This window comes from Bos taurus, chromosome 15 (assembly GCF_002263795.3).
Source record: "Bos taurus isolate L1 Dominette 01449 registration number 42190680 breed Hereford chromosome 15, ARS-UCD2.0, whole genome shotgun sequence".
In the NCBI taxonomy this organism is placed as follows: domain Eukaryota; kingdom Metazoa; phylum Chordata; class Mammalia; order Artiodactyla; family Bovidae; genus Bos; species Bos taurus.
The window spans coordinates 51,578,661-51,596,647 of NC_037342.1; the positions used below are offsets into that span (position 1 = coordinate 51,578,661).

General features: G+C 41.3%; 1 protein-coding gene across 4 annotated transcripts in view; it reads left to right on the plus strand.

Annotated features, from left to right (window-relative positions):
* Positions 1–17,987, plus strand: part of RNF121 (ring finger protein 121) — an 84,080-nt gene that overhangs the window by 24,868 nt on the left and 41,225 nt on the right. For 3 of the 4 annotated variants that reach the window (XM_059874944.1, XM_005216204.4, XM_059874943.1), the window contains 2 exons: positions 8,335–8,372; positions 12,072–12,213. In XM_059874944.1, coding sequence (XP_059730927.1) covers positions 8,341–8,372; positions 12,072–12,213 — 174 coding nt within the window. In that variant the 5' untranslated portion in view covers positions 8,335–8,340. 4 annotated transcript variants of the gene reach the window in all.

A 17,987-nucleotide genomic window follows, 5' to 3' on the forward strand; every position in this document is an offset into this window, starting at 1 on the left:
TATGTTGAAATCCTAATCCTAAAGGTATTGGTGTTAGGAGATGGGGCTTATAGGAAGTGATTAGGTCCTGAGGGCAGAACCCTCATAATTGGAGTCTGTACTCTTACAGTAGAGGCCCCACAGAGTTTCCTAATCCCTTCCAGCTTGTGCTTGATCCTGGACTTCCACCCTCCAGAAATGTGAGAAGTAAATGTTGTTTATAAGCCACCTAGTCAATGGTACTTTGTCACAGCGACCTGAATAGACAGAGACAGGTGCATCATGGGAATACCAGAAGGAGGAGAGAAACAAATATTTTAAACAATAATGACAGGGAATCTCCTCAAGTTAATGTCAGACACCAAACCACTGATCCAGGAAGTTCAGAAAACACCAAGCAGGTTAAATGCCAACACCGCGCCTCCCCTCCCCCCACTACATCTAGGCATATCATTTTTCAAATCATAGAAAGTCAGAGACAAAGAAAAAATTCTGAAAGAAGCCAGCAGAGAAAACACTTTACCTATAGAAGAGTAAAGACAAACCCCCATCTGCCTAGATTTCTGTATCCTGAAAATCAGCCTTCAAAAGAGGAGAAATAGGGTCTCCCTGATGGTTCAGTGGTTAAGAATCCATCTGCCAGTGCAGGGGACACAGGTTCAATCCCTGGTCTGGGAAGATTCCACGTGCTGCGGAGCAGCTAAGCCGGTGCACCACGGCTTCTGAGCCCATGCTTCACAAGAGAAGCATCCACATTAAGAAGTCTGCACCGCAACTAGAGGAGCCCCAGCCCACTGGAACTAGAGAAAGCCCATGTGCAGCAACAAAGACCCAAATAAATTAAATTAAAAAAGACAGACAAAAATAGAGCAAATTTGTTGCTAGTAGGCTGTCTTGCTTCCGGTGGCACTAGTGGTAAAGAATCCACCTGCCAGTGCAGAGATTCAAGAGACTCGGGTTTGATCCCTGCATCAGGAAGGTAGCCTGGAGAAGGAAATGGCAACCCACTCCAGTATTCTTGCCTGAAAGTCCCATGGGCAGAGGAGCCTGCCGGGCTACAGTCCACAGTGTGGCAAAGGCTCAAACATGACTGAGCACACACACAGGCTTGTCTTGCAAGAAATATTAAAAGTTGTTTAGAGAGAGGAAAATAAGAGAGGTCAGAGCCTCAGGTCTACCTAAACAAAGGAAAAGCGTTGGAATGGGAGTAAGTGAAAGTAGACTGAAAAAACATTTATTTTACTAATTCTTTTTTTAATTGTAAATTTTATTGTATCTTAAATGTCATTTTCCACATGTTCTTTGCTAATATAGAAATATAACTTTTGTGTGTATGTTTATATTCTGCCACCTTGCTGAACGCTGTTATTCTAGAATTTTTTTTTCATAGATTCTTTGGGATTTTCTGTGTAGGCCATCATGTCATCTGCAAATAAGGGACAGTTTTATTTCTTTTTAATCTGTACCTTTTATCACTTTATTTTGTTGGCCAGAAACGTCAGTATGTTTTGAATAGTAGTGGTGAGGGTGGGCATCCTGACATTATTTCTGATCTTAGGGGAAAAGCATTCAGTCTTTCACCATTAAATATATAAGCTATAGGAATTTTGTAGTGGCTCTTTTAGTTTACAAGTTGTTGATTGATATAACAGTGAATAGTTTTGTGAAAGTTGTAATACCGACACTATATTTGACTGCATATGTTTCTGTATGTGTACTTAGGGATAAGTGAAATGAATGACAGCAATGATACAAGGGATGAGAGGAGGAATTAAGATTATTTTGTTGTTATAAGGTACTCACACTGTCTGTGACGTGATACAGTATTGTTTGAAAGTGGATTTTACTATTTATGTATATTGCAAATTCTAGAGCAACCTCTAAAAGAAGTAAAAATAAAAGTATAGGGAATTCCATGTTGGTCCAGTGGTCATGACTCTGTGCTTTCACTGCTGATGGCCCAGGTTCAATCCTTGGTTGGGGAACTAAGATCCCACAAACTGCACAGCGTGGCCAAAAAAAAGTATAACTGATAAGCTAAGAAAGGAAAGGAAATGTAATCATATAATATTCTCAGTTAAAACTACAAAAGGCAGAAAAAGATTAGAAGACAAAAATAGGAACAGGCAAGGGCAACACATAGAAAACAGTAACAAATATATAGTAGATATTAATCCAACTGTATCAATCACTTTGAACATTAGTTGTTTAAATGCATCAATTAAAAGAGATTGTCAGGAAAAAAGACTGTCAGGGACTTCCCTGGTGGTTCAGTGGTTGAGAATCCATCCTCCAGTGCAGAGGGTGCAGGTTGAATCTCTGGTTGGGGAACTAAGATGCCACGTGTGTGTGTGTGTTTTCAGTTGTGTCCGATTCTTTATGACCCCGTTGACTGTGGCTCCCCAGGCTGCTCTGTCCGTGGAATTTTCCAGGCAAGAAATACTCGAATGGGTTGTCATTTACTCTTCCAGGGGATCTTCCCAACCTAGGGATTGAACTCATGTCTCTTGCGTCTCCTGCATTGGCAGGCAGATTCTTTACCACTGAGCCACCTGGGAAGCCCAAGATCCCACATGCCACAACTAAGACCTGACACAGCCATAAATAAATAAACAATAAAGAAATAAAGGACTATTACCTAAAATACACAAAGAACTCTTTCAACTCAGAAATAAGAAAACCTGTTTAAAAAGTAGGCTAGAGACTTTAACAAAGAAGATACATAGTTAGAAAGATACACCAAAGAAGACACATAGATAGAAAATAAGCATGTGAAAGATGTCCCACCTCATGTAGTCAGCGAAATTCAAATTAAAACAGCAGTGAGATACCACTACACACCTATTAGAATCATCAGAATCTGAGACACTGACACTACCAAATACTGGGAGGATGTGGAGCAACAGGAACTGTCATTCATTTCTGGTGGGAATGCAAGAGAATATCTTCCGTCAAACTTTGGAAGATAGTTTTGCAGTTTCTTGCAAAATTAAACTTACTATTACCATACCATATCCAGGAGTTGTGCTCCTTAATATATCCCCAAAGGAGCTGAAAATGTATGTTCATACAGAAACCTGTACACAGATCTTTATAGCAGCTTAATAATTGCTAAAATTTGGAAGCAACCGAGATGTCTTTTGCTTCCCAGGTGGTCCAGTGGTAAAGAATCTGCCTGACAGTGCAGGAGACAAAGAGACACATGTTCAATCCCTACGTTGGGAAGGTCCCCTGGAGTAGGAAATGGCAACCCATTCCAGTATTCTTGACTGGAAAATTCCATGGATAGAGGAGCATGGCAAGCTGTAGTTCCGGTGGTGCAGAGTCGGGCGTGACTGAGTGACTGAGCACACATAGCGTCTTAGTAGGTGAATGGGTAAATAAACTGTGGCACTTCCAGACAGTGGAGTTTAATTCAGTACTAAAACAGAAATGAGCTATTAAACCCTGTACACACATGGAGGAAGATTAAATGCATGTTACTAAGTGAAAGAAGCCAATGTGAAAAGGCTGTGTACTACATGATTTCAACTATATGGACAAGGTGATACTATGGAGACCGTAAAAAGAGCAGTGGTGGCTAGGGATTAGGGGAGATGGAGGGATGAATAAGAGGAGCACAGAGAATTTTTAGGTCGGTAGGACTACTCTGTATGATACTCTGTTTATGGATATGTGTCCATAAGAATGTTATGTTTGTCCTAGCCCATAGAATGTACATCAGTAGTGAACTCTGAGGTAAACTATGGACTTTGGGTGATGATACATCAATGTAGGTTCCTCAGTTGGCACAAAGGTACTTCTCTGATGAGGGATGTTGATGAGGGAGGCTATGCATACTGAGGAGCAGGGAGCATATGGAAAATTCTGCTTTCCACTCAGTTTTGTTGTGAACTTAAAAGTGAAGTCACTCAGTCGTGTCCAACTCTTTGCGACCCCATGGACTGTAGCCTACCAGGCTCCTCCGTCCATGGGATTTTCCAGGCAAGAGTACTGGAGTGGGGTGCCATTGCCTTCTCCAAGAGATCTTCCTGACCCAGGGGTTGAACCTGGGTCTCCTGCATTGTATGCAGACGCTTTACTGTCTGAGCCACCAGGGAAGTTTGTGAACCTAAAACTGCTGGGGAAAAAAATCTGTTTTTAACAAGTGGACGAAGGATCTGGATAAATTTTTCTCCAAAGAAGATATGTGAATGGCTGATAGTCATACGAAAAGGTGCTCAACATCGTTATACGTCAGAGGAACGCAAAATCAAAATCACATTAATCTACCATTTCACACTCAGTGGGATGCTTCTTACCAAAAAGATAATACCAAGTGTTGTCAACAATGTGGAGGAATTGGAACTCTTGTGCACTGCTGGGGGGCATGTGAAATGGTACAACTGCTGTGGAAAACAAAGTGTCAGTTCTTCCAAAGGTTAGGCATTGAGTTACCATACAACCAGACCATTCCACTACTAGATATATGCTCAGGCGAAATGAGATCATGTCTGTATGAAAACTTGTAAGTTAATGTTCATAACAGCATTATTTATAATAACACAAAGCTGTAAACAATGCAGATGTCCATCAGCTGATGAACGGGCAAAGAAAATATTGTATATCCATATAATATAGTATTATTTGGCAGTAAAAAGGAATGACTATAATACTTGCAGCAACACTGAAAATATGCGAAGTGAAAGAAGCCATTCTCTAAAGACCACATATTGTCAAATCTCATTTATATGAAACGTCTAGAACAGGCAAATGTGTAGATAGAGATCGAAATTAAATTAGTGGTTTCTTGGGCTGAGGGATGTTGCAGAGTGATGGCCGACTTGGTTTCATTTTTAGAGTAGTAAAAACCGTTCTAAATTTAAAGAGCAGTGATGGTAGCACAACTCTGCATATACTAAAAACATTGAATAGCACATTTTAAATGGGTGAATTTTATGCCATGTGAATTAGATCTCAGGAAAGCTGTTAACAAAAGCAGTTCAGGTGTGTGGAGGTGTGTGACTGTAGGACAGACTGAATGTGAGTGCTGGAATGCAACAGCAGTGCTTTTATGTGCGTGTGAAATACCTGGGTATCTTATTAAATGCAGCTTCTGATCCAGGAGGTCCGGGATGGATTCTGAAGCCTCTGTTTTTAAGCTCTCAGGGTGCTGATGCTTCTGGACTGTGGATCATGCTCAAAGCAGTTGAGGATTTTTTTTTCCCTTCAGTGAGTGGGGTCAGTCTAATGGGCCTTTCTGGACCCAGGAGGATTTGGCTGGCATTTTGCAGGAAGGCAGAATGTGGTTTGGTGGAAGAGAAAGGTTGAAGGGACAAACTAATCAGTCTGTGTAAAGATTCAAGAGACCCCAGAGTATCAGTATTTGTGGGGGACAGAGGCCTGCTTGTGGGATTACACTGGTGGATCCATCTGTGTTTTGCATCTGAGAAAATATATCAGTCAACCACAGATCATTTTCCATTTTTGTGAAATTTTATCTTGCCCTCTGCCTGACATTTTTGATTTAAATTCTTTGAAATCTGGACTTTGGTAGATTAACACGACTAGAAGCTTTGTGAAATCCTAGGAGAGGAGTGATTGGTTGTCAAAAAGACATTCTGTGTTCGAGTCTTAGGAGTGGAATATGGGCCTATCAATCCTGCCCTGAGAGCCTGCCCAATTAGCTACCTGAGCCTGGACAGGGGACCTGAATGACTTACTGCTTGGCCCCAGATGAATAAACTCATTAGTGAGGGAGAAAATGCAGATGTATTTCTAGGGTACAGCTTACTTACAGAATAGCTTATAGCTCTCCTTGTTTTTCCACTTGAGCTAGATGACTGGTTTGGATGTAATTTTTAAAATCTTTTGGTTCAGGATGGAAATATTAAAGCCACATCATTTCTTGACTCTTAGCATTACTCCACTCCAGTACTCACGCTACTCCATGAAATGCTAAATGGCCTTCTAAGCACCAGGTCTAGTCTCAGTGTAAGAGCTTGCCCTTCTGAGCCTTCCCTGAGGCTCTGAAAGCATCACTGTCCTGTGCTTCACCGACATTCAGTTCCCTGGCCTCTCCAGGTACTTTGTGAAATACACTCAGGAGATTCAAGTTGGAACCCTAGGTTGGGAAGATTCCCTGGAGAAGTGCATGGCAACCCACTTCTGTATTGCCTGGAAAATTCCGTGGACAGAGGACTGTGATGGGCTAGTCCATGGGGTTGCAAAGAGTTGGACATGACTTAGCAACTGAGCACCTATGCTCCTAGGAGGAAAGGCAGTGAAATCACTTGCAGTATAATACTAGTATATTCTCACAGCCCCACAATGAAGTCAGAAGACAGTCTCTGTTTTCCAATGAGAGAAACTTTAAGGCACAAATAGTAGCACGCTTGAGCACTATCTCACAGAGAGGTGTCCCCATGCCTGGCCCAGTTCTCTGGATCTTCCTTGTTTTCCATTCAACAGACTTGTCTTGCTTTTTTGAATATGTAGTTGTGTTTTGTTTTGACATGCAGTTTTTTTAAGCATGATTTTCTGGGTGCCTCCAGAAAATGAATACTTATTTCCCAGATGCTCCTTAGGTATTTTTCAAGTGTTTGTTTACATCCTCATTTAAGCATCTCCAGGTAGGATGCTGGTTTGTCAGCATACTTACTTATTATCCTGTTGGAAGGAATTCTGTTCAATTCCATAAGTACTCATTGAGTGTTTAATATATGCTCAGCTCTGCTATTCTTAAAAGACACAAAAGCAGTGTATTCTCCTTAGCTCTGTGAGATGCTCTAGGATGGGAGCAAGATAAACATAAGCAGGACTTGGACTAGGGTGAAGCATACAAAGTGCAGGGCACAGACTTGAAGGAGGCACTCACTGTTAAGGTCATGCAAGTGCAGGGTCAGTACCTGAAAGTGTGTGCCTCTGTAAATTTTGGGTTCTTGATGCCTTGCTTATATCACCCTGGCCCTGACCCTGGATTTAAGCAGCAGTTAAATCACTTGGAAAGCATATCTAAGATAATATAAGACTGTGGTTCTGAATTGTCTGCTCAGGTACCACCCAGCTGGGCCTTTCCATTTCCTGCATCTACTTGTCCTCTCTGGGAGGGGACCTCTGTCCTTCCAGGGAGATGAAGGACTGAGTCAGTCACTTGAATAAATTCCGTGAAACAGTGTAAAGTAGGATAAAGGGGTGGTTGATTTCAATACCTTGGTTGGCTGGGGAAAGCCTTGGGATATTGTTTCTCCCCTCCTCTCTCTCTTCCCCTCTTCTCCCTTCCCTTCTATCCCTCCCCTCTTTCCTTTTCTCCCTTTCCTTTCTTCCCTCCCTTTTCTTCCTTCCCTAGATGGGATATGTAGAAACCAGAAACCCCTCCCTAAGCAATGGTGAATTCCCACTGCACACACATAAAAGATATATGGTAAATATGTACCAACTTACTTAGTAGTAGAGTGATGTTCTGCCCATTTTACTTCACACATTCCACTTAAGGTACTTTTCTGAAGTTATTAGAGGAACAGTGGGAAACTGGGTCTTGAACTTCATAAGTACTAAAGGAATATTTGTTGATTGATTCCTTTGAGTGTTTATGACGGCTTTTCTTCTCTACATCAAAAAGCATTTTCAGCTCAGTTCAATGTAAGAATGTATTGAGTGACTTATGTCCTGAGGTTTGGGTATTTTGCCATATGGCTACACTCAAGCCCTGAACTCAAAGAATTTAGTAGTATTCTGTTGTTGTTCATTTGCTCCGTCGTGTCTGACTCTCTCTGACCCCATGGACTGCAGCACGCCAGGCTTCCCTGTCCTTCACCTGGAGCTTGCTCAAACTCATATCCATTGAGTCAGTGATGCAGTCTCACCACTGCTGTAATTCTAGAGCAGTGGTTTTTCACCTGGGGGCAATTTTTCATCCCCCAAGGGACATTGGATAATATCTGTAGACTTCTTTGGTTGTTGTATCTGTGAAGATGTTACTCGCATCTAGTGGGTAGAGGCCAGGGATGCTGCTGTACATTATACAATCTACAGAATCCCCCCTTGCCAAACAACCCAGAGAATTAACCAGTCCCAGATTATCACTAGTGTCCAGGTTTAAGAAATCCTGCTATAAAAGGATAAGACTAACAAATAGAACTGGAGCTTTGTGGTTGGAAGGTCATACCACTAGCTGATAGCAGAGCAGGGACTGATGCTTAGTCTAATGAGGCCAGTTAGAGTCAAATGGTATTATATGGCAGAATATTTTATCTAGCTTCATATCCCACAAATCCTGATTCATACTTTTAGCTCTAGCAAATGTGTGATCCCTGTATGTTGGGCAGAAACAGTTCTAAGACAGTAATGGATGTTTATGGTGGTGTCTTTCTACAGGTGGATATGTCAGAACTCTCTCCTGAGGAGCAATGGAAGTAAGTGTGACAGAACGGGCCCCTCATGGTGGGAACCATAGATTAATCCTACTGATAGAGTTGTACACCTACCCTTTTTGCTTCCTTATCTATGGGAGACAGTGACCTGTGACGAGGAGGACAGGTCATTTGAGATCTTTCCCAGTATTTGAGTCACTCCTGGGTAGCTCGCTCAATCTATTTAGGAGTAAATAGATAGTTGTACCAAACCATCCATCTGGGTTTGAATACTACTTCTGCGATTTCCTAATGATGTGATCTTGGGCAAGTTTACTTCATACTACCTTGGTTTTTCCAATTTGTAAAATGAGGAAAACTACAGTACCCATAATAGAGTTGAAGATTAATAATTGTGAAATTCTTAGAACAGTGCCTGGCATGTGGTAAGCTTCCAGTAAGTTTTACCTGTTTTGAGAATGGTTATCATCATTAGCATCATCATTATCTGGGAACCAGGGCAGAGAGCTCTGTTTGAGAAAATGGGAGGTGTATTTTCTGATCTCACATCTGCTACTGACTTGCTTTGTAACCAGAGTGAGTCAACAAATATCATCTTATCATTATTTCTCCTCAGTAAATGAGTTTCAACTTCACAAGGTAGCTGACCAATGAGCTGAAATCAACCCAGTGAAATTTTAATAGTGAGAAAAAAGCACTTCGTTTAGAGGAAAACTATTGATGATAAAAATATAGAATGGCAAAGATAGTGACTCATATGACAAGATTTTAGGTGACTTTAAGTGTAATATGCACCAGTTGTATACCTGAGCTACCAAAATATTCCACATTTTGGAAGGTGTTCATTGAAAGTATGCTGTCTGCCTTAAGGGAAGTAACAGTACTACTGTGTTCTGTTTTGCTGAGTCCGCACTGACTGTATTGTAAAACTGCATATTAAAAGATCTTTAGCTAAATACATCTAGAAGGCATTCAGAATTAATGGTCTTCACATTATGTTATATGCATCATGTTTAAAAGATCTAGAACTGTTAGCCTAAAGGGGTCCAGGAAAATGGTGGTAGGAACAGGATTTTTTTTTTTTTTTAAGGAATTAAAAAAAAATTATATTTCTTTTTGGTTGTGCTGGGTCTTTGTTGCAGCAAGCAGGGGCTACTCTCTAGTTGTAGTGGGTGGGCTTCTCATTGCAGTGGCTTCCCTTGTTGGAAGCATGGCTCTCGGCCATGGACTTCAGTATTTGCCGCTCCAGGACTCTAGAGTGCAGGCTTAGTAGTTGTGGTGGATGGGTTTAGTTGCTTCGTGGCATCCGGGATCTTCCCGGATCAGAGATTGAAACTGTGTCTCTCGCATTGGCAGGTAGATTCTTTACCACTGAGCCACCAGGGAAGCCTGGTTTTGTTTTGTTTTTAAATAATATTATGATAAATATTTGAAGGGGCAGCATTGTGAAAGAGAGAGTGGATATGTTCCAGAGCATAGGATTAGGTCTGAAGGATTGATGCTGTAGTAAGATAGATTTTATCTCATTATCAGAAACATAATTAAAATTATCGTGGTATATTGGGACATCCCTGGTAGTCCATTGACTAAGGCTCCATGCTCCCAATGTAGGGGACCTGGGCTCAGTCCCTGATCAGGGAACTAGTTCCCACATGCCACAACTAAGATCTGGGGCAGGTAAATAAATACTAAAAAAAAAAAAAAAAAAAAAATCATGGTATATTGAGATACTGAGCTTCCTGCTTCTTAAAGCATTCGTATTGTATTCCTTTATAGGCACATATGAGTATTAAAAATGTGTCAGACACTTCTGGTTCTAAATAGGTTACTTTAAGAGGCATATATTCTCAGCCAATGGAGGTATTCAAACACAGGATTACAAACTTGAGCTAGATGACTTCTATTTTTTCTCAATCCTTTCTTTGATTTCTTGTACACATTCAATCAGTTATATACTGTCTGAGAACAGGAAATTTATCTTTTATTGTCTTTATAACTCCCCACAGTCCTTAGGTTTTTAAATATCCATTGCCCTTTTAGTTTGGGCAACAAATAAACAATCCTATGAGGGAGGCAGAAAAGGTATGGACTCCTTTTGATAGATGAAGAAATTGTGGTGAAGAGATGTACATTTTCTTGGCTAAGACCACTTAGGTGTTTCTGAACCTAAGTTTCTGACTCCTCCCCGTATTAATATATTTTGTCAGATTTTCCCACCTAGGATAAAAATTTATGTAAGATGAACCCTTAAGTACTGTGGCTGCCTGGCTGGCTGACATTTGGTTGCCTACTAAATCTTCCAACTTAACATTTTATTATATTATGAAAAATCTCAGATACAGAAAAGTTGAAAGATTTGTACACTGAACACCCTTGTATCTACCAACTAGAATCTACAACTAACTTTTTGCTATATTTCTTTATGATTTATCTGTTTATAATGCATCCCACTGTTTCTTCTTGTTTAGTCTCTCATTGCCCTTGGGGATTCCATGAAGATACATACCATTTATGTTGTCCTTTCCCTTTCTCCCTGATACCCTTGGGTATGGAGAACTTGCTGGAGATGGAAATGGCAACCCACTCCAGTGTCCTTGCCAGGAGAATCCTATGGACAGAGAAGCCTGGCAGGCTACAGTCCATGGGATTGCAAAGAGTTGGACACAACAGAGCGACTAAACCCCCACCGTCACCACCATGGAGAACTTGCACCAAAACTTCAGAGCATAGGTTATATTTGTATTCAGTTTTCTAATTCCTTTATTCCTGTCCCTTAGCTGACTCTGACACAGAATGGTAGGATTGACTTTGCTGTTCTCAGAGGAAGCTCTTTGCCTGTATTGGCCAAGGGAATCACTTTCTGCCAGTCCTTAAGACAAGAGAATGCCAGCCTTGGATTAAATAAGAGTTTCTAGGTTTTCTCTCCTGAGCCCTTGAAGAGACTATTTACCTCTGGATACTGATAGTGAAGTCACTGTTGGAGTAATATAAAGCTGAAGCAGTTCACATTTTTCAGGCTTTAGTCTTAAGGATCTCTGATCCTGACAGAGAGGGTAGGACAAATAAAGCAAGACTTTAACCCTCAAATTAGCACACATTTGCAATATTATTCCTTTATTGGTGTCATAAATATCATTGAATAAGAGTATGAGCCTTTATGGCTGTGACCTTCTCTCTGGGTCACTTTTCTCCTTCCAGTGACAGGTTGAAATAGGACCAAAATGGAAAGGAATCCACTGTTTCTACCATTGGGGGTAGGGAGCAGGGCACCAACCTGTAACCCCATACATAACCTTGGTGACTGGAGCCCCTAGAACCCCTGTTCTATCTCAGAATTCCTGTCTTCTAAGGCATGTGTCTTTCTAGCCCCTAATTTGTGTAGTTTAAGAGTATGTTCTGGACATCCTTCATGGTCCAGTGGTTAAGAATCTGCCTGCCATCGCAGGAGACACAGGTTTGATCCCTGGTCTGAGAAGATTCCACATACCTTGGAATAACTAAGCCTGTGTGCCACAGCTGCTGAAGCCTGCACATTGCAACTGGAGAGTAGCCCCCACTCACCGCAACTAAGGAAAGCCCACGTGCAGCAACAAAGCCCATGTGCAGCCAAAAATAAAAATGTTTATTATTTTTTAAAACAGTGTGTTCTGAGCTATAGACCAGTGGGTATCCCTGGAAAGCACTGACCCTTTATCACCACACCATCCCTGACCTAGCTCACTGCATCTGTTTGGCTTTCAGGATCGAGCACGCACGCATGCATGCCAAGCATCGCGGCCACGAAGCCATGCATGCTGAAATGGTCCTCATCCTTATCGCTACCTTGGTGGTGGCCCAGCTGCTCCTGGTGCAGTGGAAACAGAGACATCCCCGCTCCTACAATGTAAGCCACTTTGCTCATTTCTTTGCTTGCCAGTCATCAAGAGACTCTTCTTAAGTATTCTAGAGTCCAGCCTAACCCAGGCCTCATGTAGGCAAGGAATCAATAATAATAATAAACTGTGTATGAATAGTGTGTGGTGAATGTGCCTTTAAGGGACAAGTGATTCAGATGGTGAAAACTGGGCTAGCACCTGAACCTACTTTCATGGCCAAAAAAGGTAGGTCCTTTTAACACTGTAGGATAAATTCATGAAGGAACTGTTCATTAGGAGCTATTCAACTAGGTTAGAAAGAGTAGGTCTCCAGTGAATCTTTAGATTAATATTTTAAAAAGGCAATGATAGTGGGGACGCAATGTAGCAGGTGATGAGAAGGCAGGGTCAGAGTTAGAGAGACCTATAAAGTACTAATAGAGGAAATGAGGAACAAAAACGTACAAAACATATAGCTAAATGGCAGAAATAAATGCTTGCTTATTAGTAATTACTTTAAGTGAATTAAATTCTCCTTTAAAAAGGCTGATTGTCAGATTGATTTAAGAAAACACGTTATCCATCCATATACTGTCTGCAAGATACTCTAGATACAAAGAAACGAGATAAAAGGATGGAAAAAGATATTTCATGCAAATGATAACCGAGAAAGAGCTGGTGGCTCTTGAATATCAGACAGATCAGATCAGATCAGATCAGTCGCTCAGTCATGTCCGATTCTTTGCGACCCCATAAATCGCAGCACGCCAGGCCTCCCTGTCCATCACCAACTCCCGGAGTTCACTGAGACTCATGTCCATCGAGTCAGCGATGCCATCCAGCCATCTCATCTTCTGTCGTCCCCTTCTCCTCCTGCCCCCAATCCCTCCCAGCATCAGAGTCTTTTCCAATGAGTCAACTCTTCGCATGAGGTGGCCAAAGTACTGGAGTTTCAGCTTTAGCATCATTCCTTCCAAAGAAATCCCAGGGCTGATCTCCTTCAGAATGGACTAGTTGGATCTCCTTGCAGTCCAAGGGACTCTGAAGAGTCTTCTCCAACACCACAGTTCAAAAGCATCAATTCTTTGGCGCTCAGCCTTCACAGTCCAACTCTCACATCTATACATGACCACAGGAAAAACCATAGCCTTGACTAGACGAACCTTTGTTGGCAAAGTAATGTCTCTGCTTTTGAATATGCTATCTAAGTTGGTCGTAACTTTCCTTCCAAGGAGTAAGCGTCTTCATGGCTGCAGTCACCATCTGTAGTGATTTTGGAGCCCAGAAAAATAAAGTCTGACATTGTTTCCACTGTTTCCCCATCTATTTCCCATGAATTGATGGGACCGGATGCCATGATCTTCGTTTTCTGAACGTTGAGCTTTAAACCAACTTTTTCGCTCTCTACTTTCACTTTCATCAAGAGGCTTTTGAGTTCGTCTTCACTTTCTGCCATAAGGGTGGTGTCATCTGCATATCTGAGGTTATTGATATTTCTCCCGGCAATCTTGATTCCATTTTGTGTTTCTTCCAGTCCAACGTTTCTCATGATGTACTCTGCATATAAGTTAAATAAACAGGGTGACAATATACAGCCTTGACGAACTCCTTTTCCTATTTGGAACCAGTCTGTTGTTCCATGTCCAGTTCTAACTGTTGCTTCCTGACCTGCATACAGATTTCTCAAGAGGCGGATCAGGTGGTCTGGTATTTCCATCTCTTTCAGAATTTTCCACAGTTTATTGTGATCCACACAGTCAAAGGCTTTGGCATAGTCAATAAAGCAGAAATAGATGTTTTTCTGGAACTCTCTTGCTTTTTCCATGATCCAGCGGATGTTGGCAATTTGATCTCTGGTTCCTCTGCCTTTTCTAAAACCAGCTTGAACATCTGGAAGTTCACGGTTCATGTATTGCTGAAGTCTGGCTTGGAGAATTTTGAGCATTCCTTTACTAGCGTGTGAGATGAGTGCAATTGTGCGGTAGTTTGAACATTCTTTGGCATTGCCTTTCTTTGGGATTGGAATGAAAGCTGACCTTTTCCAGTCCTGTGGCCACTGCTGAGTTTTCCAAATTTGCTGGCATAGTGAGTGCAGCACTTTCACAGCATCATCTTTCAGGATTTGGAATAGTTCAACTGGAATTCCATCACCTCTTCTAGCTTTGTTCGTAGTGATGCTTTCTAAGGCCCACTTGACTTCACATTCCAGGATGTCTGGCTCTAGGTCAGTGATCACACCATTGTGATTATCTGGGTCGTGAAGATCTTTTTTGTACAGTTCTTCTGTGTATTCTTGCCATCTCTTCTTAATATCTTCTGCTTCTGTTAGGTCCATACCATTTCTGTCCTTTATTGAGCTCATCTTTGCATGAAATGTTCCTTTGGTATCTCTGATTTTCTTGAAGAGATCCCTAGTCTTTCCCATTCTGTTGTTTTCCTCTATTTCTTTGCTTTGATCGCTGAAGAAGGCTTTCTTATCTCTTCTTGCTATTCTTTGGAACTCTACATTCAGATGCTTGTATCTTTCCGTTTCTCCTTTGCTTTTCACTTCTCTTCTTTTCACAGCTATTTGTAAGGGCTCCCCAGACAGCCATTTTGCTTTTTTGCATTTCTTTTCTGTGGGAATGGTCTTGATCCCTGTCTCCTGTACAGTGTCACGAACCTCATTCCATAGTTCATCAGGCACTCTATCAATCAGATCTAGGCCCTTAAATCTATTTCTCATTTCCACTGTGTAATCATAAGGGATTTGATTTAGGTCATACCTGAATGGTCTAGTGGTTTTCCCTACTTTCTTCAATTTAAGTCTGAATTTGGCAATAAGGAGTTCATGGTCTGAGCCACAGTCAGCTCCCAGTCTTGTTTTTGCTGACTGTATAGAGCTTCTCCATCTTTGGCTGCAGAGAATATAATCAATCTGATTTCGGTGTTGACCATTTGGTGATGTCCATGTATAGAGTCTTCTCTTGGGTTGTTGGAAGAGGGTGTTTGTTATGACCAGTGCATTTTCTTGGCAAAACTCTATTAGTCTTTGCCCTGCTTCATTCCATATTCCAAGGCCAAATTTGCCTGTTACTCCAGGTGTTTCTTGACTTCCTACTTTTGCATTCCAGTCCCCTATAATGAAAAGGACATCTTTTTTGGGTGTTAGTTCTAAATATCAGACAACAGACTTTTAAATCAAAAAAGGTACATGAGATAAAGAAGGACGTTGTTGTTCAGTCACTAAATCATGTTCAACTCTTTGCAGTTTCGTGGACTGCAGCATGTACCAGACTTCCCTGTCGTTCACTTTCTCCTAGAGTTTGCTCAGATTCATGTCCATTGAGTTGGTGATGCTATCTAACAATTTTATCCTCTGCCGCCCTCTTCTTTTGCCTTCAGTCTTTCCCAGCATCAGGGTCTTTTCCAGTGAGTGAGCTGTTTGCATCAGGTGGCAAGTATTGGAGCTTCAGTTGCAGCATCAGTCCTTCCAATGAATATTGAGGGTTAATTTCCTTTAGGATTGACTGGTTTGATCTCCTTGCTGTACAAGGGACTCTCAAGAGTCTTCTCCAGAACCACAATTCAAAGACATCAATTCTTTGGCACTCAGCCTTCTTTATGGTCCAACTCTCATGTCCATGCATGACTACTGGAAAAACTATAGCTTTGACTATACAGACCTTTGTTGGCAAAGCGATGTCTCTGCTTTTTAACACACTGTCTAGGTTTGTCATAGCTTTCTTTCCAAGGAGCAAGCATCTTTTAATTTCAATGTTGCAGTCACCATCCACAGTGATCTTGGAGCCCAAGAAAATAAAATCTGTTGCTCCTTCCACTTTTTCCCCATCTATTTGCTGTGATTACATATTGATAAAAGGTTCACTGCAGCCAGAAGATACAATTATAAACATATATGTAGCCTAACAAAGGAGTCCCCAGATCCATGAAGCAAGAATTAACAGAATTGAAGGGAGAAACAGATGGTTCTATAGTAATAGTTGTAGAGCTCATTACCCAACTTCCCATAATGGATAGAATAACCAGATAGAAGAGTAACAGATAACAGAGGACTTGAACAACATTATAAACCAGTTAGACCTAATAGACATACACAGCACACTGTACTCAACAACAGCAGGATACATGTTCTTCTTAAGTGCACATAGCCCATTCTCCACGATAGACCATATGTTAGGCCACAGAGTAAACCTCAGTAAATTAAAAAATGTTGAAATCACAAATGCAACTACTCTGGATGAGGACATGGCAGGTAGTATACTGAATTCTTTTATAACTATTATCATAGAAGTATTTAACCTTTTCAAGTATAACAACCCTTCTTTAACATAAACTTGGCAAGCATCCACATGATGATAATTATACTTTGAAAGAATATGTAAACACATATAGTAGTAATCAGTTCAGTTCAGTCACTCAGTTGTGTCCAACTCTTTGCAACCCCATGGACTGCAGAACGCCAGGCCTCTCTGTCCTTCACCAACTCCCGGAGTTTACTCAAACACATGTCCATTGAGTCGGTGATGTCATTCAGCCATCTTATCCTCTGTCGTCCCCTTCTCCCGTTCCACTGTTTCCACTATTCTCCAACTATTTGCCATGAAGAGATGGGGCCAGATACCATGATCTTTGTTTTCTGAATGTTGAGCTTTAAGCCAACTTTTTCACTCTCCTCTTTCACTTTCATCAAGAGGCTCTTTAGTTCTTCACTTTCTGCTGTTAAGGGTGGTGTCATCTGCATAACTAAGGTTATTGATATTCTCCTGGCAGTCTTGATTCCAGCTTGTGCTTCATCCAGCCCAGCGTTTCTCATGATGTACTCTGCATCTAAGTTAAATAAGCAGGGTGATGATACACAGCCTTGACGTACTCCTTTCCCTATTTGGAACCAGTCTGTTGTTCCATGTCTGTTCTGTTGTTTCCTGACCTGCGTACAGCTTTCTCAAGAGGCAGATCAGGTGGTCTGGTATTCCCATCTCTTTCAGGTAATAGCAATTACTAATTCAGTAAATGTCAGTAATAGCTAACATTTATTGAATTCTTACTATGCTAGCCACTGTTCTAAGCATTTTACATATATACCCCATTTAATCCTCACAGTAATCCAATGAATACTGTTGCCTCCAATTACAGATGAGGAACTGAGACAGAATGGCTAAGTAACCTGCTCCAGTGGTAAAACCATTATTTGAATCCAGACAGTTTTACTCCAGAGCTTTTAGTCTTAAACCCTAAATAATTCGTTTTCTCTAGTATGTGCTTTTTCAGACCTCTTATAATATGGCCAGATGCCCAGGGGTCTATAGCCCACAGGATGGGAACTGCTAAAGTATCTCATTTAACCCTCCTAATAGCCCTTGAGGGAAATACTGTGAACAAACTGAGGCCCAGAGAGTTCAGGCATGAAGGAGAAACTAATCAATAGAGACATGATTTGAATTCAGATCTTCTGTTTCATGTTTCACAATTTTGACTGTGCTTCTGGAAAGGATTTTCTATCGGGGGAACCAAAGGATAATCTGAAGCATAGGAGGAAGAGAGACTAATTTTGCCTTTGAGCTGGCACATGTTCCAGACATTACTGGCACATAGCCACCTCAAGTATTGTCATGTACCTCAAGTAGAGACATCTGTGTCTTCAGGTCATAGTGCATGGAATGACCGCGTGACACCAAGGCTTTTTGAACTAGGCACCATCCAACAGACTGAGCCATCTGGGTGGAGCTTGATGTCTAGACCCTGTTGGGCTTCACCCTACCATGTGAAATAAGTCACCTGTTTCTCCTTGTGTGCTTACAAT